At 42.6% G+C, this 8471-nt stretch overlaps 1 protein-coding gene across 4 annotated transcripts in view; it reads left to right on the top strand.

Moving 5' to 3' along the window:
- Positions 1-8471, top strand: part of wdr27 (WD repeat domain 27) — a 531763-nt gene that overhangs the window by 278121 nt on the left and 245171 nt on the right. For 2 of the 4 annotated variants that reach the window (XM_043695383.1, XM_043695382.1), the window contains exon 23: positions 2432-2530. The exons of 1 other annotated variant lie outside the window; for it this stretch is intronic. In XM_043695383.1, the coding sequence (XP_043551318.1) occupies positions 2432-2530 (99 nt within the window). Of the gene's footprint in view, positions 1-2431; positions 2531-8471 lie in introns of those variants that run through there. One more of the 4 variants, XR_006312430.1, reaches the window with a different exon arrangement.

Below are 8471 nucleotides of genomic sequence, written 5' to 3'. Positions count from 1 at the left end.
CTCTCCACGCTTCAGGCTCTCTGCCTTTATTCCTGATGAGGGGCTTTTGCCCGAAACGTCGATTTTGCTGCTCATCGGATGCTGCCGGAATTGCTGTGCTCTTCCAGCACCACTGATCCAGAATCTGGTTTCCAGTATCTGCAGTCATTGTTTTTACCTCAATGGGCCAAGTGTTCATTGTTCATTTTATTTATATTACTATTGCGTTTTATACATAGTTCAGGGGCTGACTAACTGACTGACCAACTTATTGTTAGTCTGACTGCTGTTTTCCTGCTTAACTGACCAACTAACAGTGTAGACAGTAAGACAATAAGATGGAGACATTTCATACTTCAGTGTCACATGTCACAGTGTCATCTAGTTGTTTTGAGTGTATTGCCTTTCTGAGATCTGAACAATAATACAACAGTATTTACTTGTTTCTCATGATTAAAGATACATGCTCATTTTTCATGCACTGTTGAATGTTTTTATGTTCAGTTTTCAGTGATTTAAACTTAGCCCTTCTTTAAGCAATAATCAAACTATTCTCTGAAGAGTGGCACCTTCATCAAAGAGTACAGCATCACTTTTGTGACTGTATAGAAAATTTCATGCAATTCTGTACTGTCATGTTGTATCTAGTGCTCATCATTACCTACATCTGTCCCAATCCCTTCACTTGCCATGCAATGCCTTGGGAGAAGCAGAAGGTCAGTAGAAAACAACCAGCTTCCAGTGGATTAAACAAAATCCAGGAGGCCGCAGAGTCTGGGAGACACATTTACGACCTGCGGATATGTTGGCCATTCTGAGGAAATCATTTAGAGTACTTGCATTGAATTAGCACCCTTTGCACGAGTTGGCAGCTTTTTTCAAACAGCAGCATTTTATAAGAAAGAGATGCCTCTTAACCTATAACCTTGTTCTAAGTTCATGTAACCGGCACTTATGTCTCCTGATCCTCCCTAACCTTTCTACTAAATCAATTTATACACATGGGCTGAATTTATTTCTTACCTTAAAGATAAATATTAAGGAAAAGGACTTGTGGCTGAATCTTGCTATCAAAAATACCACAGTCCTCACATTGAATTGATCATGCCTAACCTCTGGCTTTACTCAGCCTGCTCACTCCCCACACCACTTGTCCTCCTCACCTCACCTTTCTGTCTTCCTTACTGTACCCTATTTACTCCCCTTCTGCCCCATCTGCAGTACCTGTGAACATAGAACAAATAGAACACAACAATAACATTGGAGGAACAAAATTGTATAGATGCTTAATGTATTTGCAGCAATATTTGCACAATTTTAAAGGAGGGATTAAAATAAATGACTGAAACTTTCTTTTAAAATAATGGAAAGGGGAGGAGCTTGTCAGATTTTTACACAATATCACAATCCTAGATCATTGATTCTGCAAGAAAGAAAGTACTAAATAAAAGTATTAAAATATCTAAAGGCATATTTCTATGCTCACTCCCAATCCTACCACCACATCTCCAGTTCCCTTAAGGTTTTCTGCTTCTGTAATACTCTCTTCATATATCTGATAACATTCCCTACAGTACGGAAGCAGGCCCTTCGGCCCAACAAATCCACACTGACCCTCCGAAGAGTAACCCACCCAGACCAATTCCCCTACTCTATATTTACCCCTATCTAATTCACCTATCACTATGGGCAATTTAGCATAGCCAGTTCACCTGACCTGCACATGTTTTGGATTGTGGGAGGAAACTGGAACACCCGGTGGAAACTCACACAGACAGAGGGAGAGAGTCCAAACTCCACACAGACAGTTGCCCGAGGCGGGAATTGAACCCGGGTTCCTGGCACTTTGAGGCAGCAGAGCAAACCACTGAGACACTGTGCTGCCCTATCTATCCATCTGCCCTGTCTATTCTCCTACTCTATGAATGTGATGAAGATGTTTAAACCTGTATAGCTCCTCTCTATATCTCCCTTCCCGGAATAAAATATCCTTTGTTCTGCTTCTAGTCAGGTTCATACTCTCACCACTTTTCCCAGTACTGCATCATTCACTGAATCACTGCTGTGTTTGCTCGCACCCCTAAATAGAACTATTCATCTGTTTTTCTTCCAGTTCCCATCTCTGTGTGGTCCATCATCCATTCTTCCCCTCCTTGATTTCTCTGTCTCAATTTCTGGGGTTTAGCTGACAACCAATGTTCTCTGTAAGTCCACTGACATTGCAGAGAGATGTCTACAAGTGGGTCTAAGGTTTAGATGAACAAGAAATGTAACTACTTTAATAAAAGCATTTCCAAGAAGAAACCTTTACCAATAGCAAGAACATTAATTTTAAATTGTCAATGGAAGAAAATTAGTGAACTTTTTTAATCAATATCAAATTGAGTGTTTATATGTTGGCGCAAAGTTTGATTCAATAGTCTTTACCATTCCATATTATTGCTCTTTATAGGCCTATCTATTTGAACTTGGCTCCAGTAATTTTGTCCACAAGTTATCGGGGCATACAGAGACTGTCATTACTTTGGCATATAGTTCTTCTGCACCAAAGGTAATATATTTCTTCTTATTTCTTGAATAAATTGACCAATTGACAAACATGTAGAACATCACATATGATAACGTGATATAATAGATATAAATGATCTAATGGATCAGAAATTACTGATAATTTGATACTTTGTAATGAAGATCTTGTGAATTAGTTCTAAGCTCTAACATGGTTGTTGAAAAACCTGCAAAGGTTGCTTTGCTATCAGTTGAACAAATCGTAATAATACCAGTATTTAGTGGGTAAAGCTGAAACCATTCATCTTTCTTTCTTGTCCCCATATTTTGGTCATTTGGGTGTCATGACTTACTTTACAATTGCAACAATTTGAAAGAGTATTGTAGTGTGGTTTCCTTAATTGAGTCACTTTTATTAATGCTGAAACTTTATTGCTGGAACAGCACAGCAGGTCAGGCAGCATCTAGGGAACAGAAGATTCGACGTTTCGGGCACATGCCCTTCTTCAGGCATGTGCCCGAAACGTCGAATCTTCTGTTCCCTAGATGCTGCCTGACCTGCTGTGCTGTTCCAGCAATAAAGTTTCAGCTTTGATCTCCAGCGTCTGCAGACCTCACTTTCTCCTCACTTTTATTAATGATCAAATTAGTTTTGCAGTTATTGTTGTGGTAGGAGGAAGTATCTGAACCCTGGAAAAGCTAATTTGTGAAGGATTAGCATTTATGTTCAATATGAAATGTAATAGCTATAGCACTGAGGCCGTAGGGGTAGGAGGGGTGTGGGGGTCATGTCCTTCTTGGCAATGGGAGATGCTGCTGTAGACATCTTAGCAAAGCATCTTACAAATTGCTGCAGTGCTTCCTGCCGGAGTACACACGGGAGTTTCAGTGCACCAGTGGAGCTTCATCAGCCTCGTCGGTGCTGATTTACTCTTCTTTTCCTTTGTCGAAGCATTTTTTTTCTCATTTCTTTTGATGGCAATATGTGGGGAATTATGGCTTCAAATCTCTGTCATATCAAACCATCATGCAGCACATCAAAGTTGTGCCTGTTATAATTTCCATTTAAAATCAAAGCCGCACTATGGGATAAATTAGCCTTTCCATACTTATGGGAATAATATTACAGAGCATAAAAAGGATGCAATTCAAGAAGGTTTGTCTCACAAAAGCCTGACCAACAAGTGTCAGCATTGATCTATTAAAAGCAAACCATGTCTGACAAATAAGGTTTGTGAATGTATTAGATTATTAGATCCAATTAGCAGTTGCTCCTGGGACTCAGCTCAAATTCATAATATAGCTTTTCTTTACTGTACTGAGCATAAAGGAACATCAGAGCATAAGAAATAGGAGCAAGTGTAAACCATTTGATTCCTCAAGCGTGTACCTTAGGTCACTAAAATCATGACTGATCTGATGTGGCCTTCACTCTAGTTTCTTGCCTGCCCTCCAAACAACCAATAATATGTCTGACTCAAACTTGAATATATTCAATGACCTAACCTCTTTTGCATCTGGTGGAAGAGAATTACAAGAGCTATAGAATGTCCGGAAACAGCTGATTGGGCCATGTTCAAACGGTCTGCGGGTACCTTGGACGAGTACGCCACCACCGTCACAGCTAGTGTGTGAAGGACTGTATACCGAGGAAGTCGATCCGGGTATTCCCCAACAGGAAACCCTGGATGAATCAGGACATACAGAACCTGCTAAAAACCAGACGTGAGACCTTCCGATCAGGAGACCCACTCAAATATAAGGAATCCAAGTATGACCTTCGCAGAGCCATTAATACAGCCAAGGACCAACACCAATCCAAACTAGAGACCCAGACAGACACCCGCCACCTATGGCAAGGACTGAATGACATCACAGATTCTAAAAAGAGACAGTGCAAGATAGCAGACGATGGCATATCCCTCTTAGATTGTCTCAACGCTTCTATGCTCACTTTGAGCAGAATTTCAGTGGAGAGGTAATACCTATTCTGACAAGTCCTGACGAACCTATCCCAACAGTCACTGCATCAGAGGTCAGATCAGTTTTCCTTTATATGAATCCAAGAAAAGCAATGAGACCAGATGGAGTACCAGGCCGTGCACTCAGGGCATGTACAGATCAACTGGCAGAGGTCTTCTCGGACATCTTCAACCTCTCCCTGCAGCAGGCCCCTGTCCCTGCCTGTTTCAAGAGGGTCAACATCATCTCTGGGCCTAAGAAGGCTCATGCAGCATGTCTCAATGACTACCGCCCAGTGGCCCTAACTTCGGTAGTCATGAAGTGCTTTGAAAGGCTGGTCACGGCATTAATCAACTCCAGCCTCCCCACTACTCTTGACCCACTCCAATTTGCCTATCGGACCAACAGATTCACATCAGATGCCATATCACCTGCCCTTCATTCCTCCCTGGAAGGAGTTGGCAAGGGTATTTGACCAAGAACAGCTATGTAAGAATTCTACTCATTGATTACAGTTCAGCCTTCAACACTATTAGCCCCTCGAGACTGATTACTAAACTTAGTTATCTCGGACTAAGCCCCACTCTCTGCAACTGAATCCTCTGTTTCCTGACCCACAGGCCACAATCAGTGAAGATTGGGGACAATATTTTATCCTCATTAACACTCAACACTGGAGTGCTCAGGGGTGCGTACTAAGCCCCCTACTGTACTCACTGTATACCCATGACTGCGTCGCGAAATACCAGACTAAAGCCATTTACACCACCATAGTCGGTCGAATCTCAGATGGCGACAAAACAGACTACAGACGAGAGGTGAAAAACCTGGAAGAATGGTGCACTGAGAACAACCTAGCTCTCAAAGCTAGCAAAACCAAGGAACTCATTATTGCCTTTCGGCGGGATGTTACTCATGCCCCCCTACACTTTAACAGCACAGAGGTGGAACAAGTGGAGAGTGTCAAGCTCCTGGGAGTGGTCATCCACAACAAGCTTTCTTGGACTCTTCATGCGGACGCACTGGCTACAAAGGCCAAGCAATGTCTCTTCTTCCTCTGGCAGCTGAGGAAATTTGGCATGACGTCAAATACCCTTGCCAACTTTTATAGGTGCGCCATCGAGAGCATTCTGTCTGGATGTATCACTACCTGGTATGGCAACCGTACCAGTCAATATCAAAGATGGTTACAGAGAATGGTGAACTCGGCCTGGACAATCACAACGGTCAAGCTCTCACCTATAGATTCCATATACCAGGCTCATTGTCAAGGAAAGGCCGCCAGCATTTTTAAAGATCCATCCCACCCTGGCAATGTTTTTCTATAGCCTCTGCCATCGGGGAGAAGGTACGGAAGCCTGGACACATGCACCAGCTGGTTTCGTAACAGTTTCTACCCTACTGTTGTTAGAATACTGAATGGGCTCACAAACTCTTCACATTCGCCTGTACCTGTATTTTTGTTTTTGCCGCTGTTTACCTATTATTTACTATCTCTGCGATCTGCCTGTATTGCTCGCAAGACAAAGCTTTTCACTGTGCCTCAGTACACGTGACAATAAATTCAATTCAATTCAATTCAATTCAATTCATTGATGGCAAACTGTTTTGTGGTAGGGAATTGGAAGAGCTGTTGGAGAGCAATGAAGGCTAATTTTAAAACCTTTAAATTAGTCTTGCTTTGGCATCAAAGCATAAGGCATCCTACCATGTGATCAATGACACATTCATAAATATAAAGAAATCCCACAGTTCCATTTCCTTGGTATTTACCTGATGCATTTTGAATAATGCATCATATTGGTGATTTGCCTCACACAGAAATTGGACCTTGGAGTTCCACCTGAAGATGTCCAATGAGAATCATCACCTTCCCACTGTGACCACAGGAACTTTCATCATCCTGCGGATCTGGACAAGTGGCCAATAAACAAGCATTATGAGAGACTCTTGAGATGCTTGGTTCACCATTTCTGATTTAGTACTGAGTATAATCTCTCTTAACTTGGGCGAGGGGATGCAGAATCTTAGATCTTCAAACATGGAACCAAACTATATTACGGATATTTATTTCCAGAATATAAATTCTTCATATCATTATAAGTGTCTGAGTCTCTCTGATTCTTCTTAGTTGAAACTATCAACATAGCATGAGAACTTGTGGCCTTTGCCTAATGACCAGCATTTTCACAAAAATCATATTATTCCACCTTATCTATCCAAATTTAGCTAACAAGCCCATCATTCTGGTCTCTCTGCTATAAACTTGAAAAGATTCAGAAAATATTTACGAGGATGTTGCCAGGTTTGAGCGACAGGGAGAAGCTGAATAGGTTGGGTTTTTTTCCATGGAGCATCAGAGGTTGAGAGGTGACCTTATAGAGGTTTATAAAATCATGAGGAGCATGGATAGGGTGAATAGCTGAGGTTTATTTTCCAATGGTAGGAGATTCCAAAACTAGAGGGTATAAGTTTAAGGTGAGAGGGGTAAGATTTGAAAAGGACTCATGGGGCAACATTTTCACGCAGAGAGTGGTATGAGCTGCCAGAGGAGGTGATGGAGGCTGATACAATTACAACATTTAAAAGGCATCTTCATGGGCACATGAATAAGAAGGCTTTAGCGGGATATGGGCCAAATGCTGTCAAATGGGATTTATCAGTTTAGGATATCTGGTCAGTGAAGACGAGTTAGACCAAATGTTCCTCCTCCACCTCTGAGGAAGGAGCCACAGGTCCCTCAGAGGAAGCACTACCATCTCAAACGTTGTCACCTTTCTGGGTACTTTAGCAATTTTTTCCTTTTATCACTCATACAATGTGGATATGTCAGTATTTATTTCCCATCATCAGTTGTTCTTGAGAAAGTGGTGCAAGGCTGCTTCTTGAACTGATGCAGTCCATGTGCTGCAGGTACTCCTACAATGCTGTTAGGGAGGGAATTCCAGGGGTTTGCCCTAAAGTAGAGTCCAGAACACATGCTGGTGACTACATCACTGCCATGTCTCCACAGTTGGCCAAGAAATAAACACTCCAGGTCGCTGGCTGTCAGAGGACTGCTGGACTCCAAACACATGTTCAGCCCCAAGCAGGAGAGGGTGGCCCTGTGGTGTCGACCATTAATAACTTTATGCAAATGTAGAAACAGATACAGAAATAGCAGCCAAGTTTCTTGGAGATACTTGGGAAACCGGATAGAAGGTTGGAGAAGCCCACCAGTGCTATCTGTACCATGCCGGCTCCTATCATACATGTGTCTGGCTGACTCCATGCATTGGTCGGTGGCTACCATGAAGAGCCAGGTCCAACAGAACACTCATTAGCTGCTGGAGATACACATAAAACTGCACCCAGTCATTGTAAACTTTGGTAGTCAGCGGACATGAGGGACTTTGAATTCACTCCAAGTGCCCTTCCCACACAAGGATTCAGAGCGTGCCAGTAGGCACCAAAGCTGAAGGAGAAACCACACTCAGACCCCCTAGATGTCTTCTCTCTCTGGGTGCTTTAGAGTTGCCCAGTTCTTCCAGCTCGACCTCATCTGTGACCCTCAAAGCTGTGGAAATTCAGGCTGAGAAAAATGAGTCTGAATCTGGCCAGGACACTGGCATCGTGCCTGAGCCACAAGTGCTGTCAGATTCATGTGACCAAAAGTTCAAACCATCAGGTTTTGGTATATGGCAGTCTCCCTCCACCCTAGCTATGGAGAAGTCAAGAAAGACAACTGTATTAATGAGGCAGAAAACTCGGAAAGGCATCATGCTGTAAGGTTGAGTGAAATAAGGGTTGATGGGAAGGGTGAGAGCAGTAACAAATTAAAAATACTATACATGAATGCACGAAGCATTAGACATAAGATGGATGAGCTTGAGGCTCTTTTGGAAATTGGCAGATACGATATTGTGGGGATAACTGAGACGTGGCTCCAAGTGGACACGGCCTGGGAAATGAATATTCAAGGCTACAAGTGCTATCGTAAGGACAGACTGACGGGCAGAGGGGGTGGAGTGGCCTTGTTGGTA

Source organism: Chiloscyllium plagiosum, chromosome 9 (assembly GCF_004010195.1).
Source record: "Chiloscyllium plagiosum isolate BGI_BamShark_2017 chromosome 9, ASM401019v2, whole genome shotgun sequence".
Classification (NCBI taxonomy): domain Eukaryota; kingdom Metazoa; phylum Chordata; class Chondrichthyes; order Orectolobiformes; family Hemiscylliidae; genus Chiloscyllium; species Chiloscyllium plagiosum.
The sequence above is the reverse complement of the archived record's forward strand: the minus strand, read 5'-3'. Positions and strand labels throughout refer to the sequence as shown.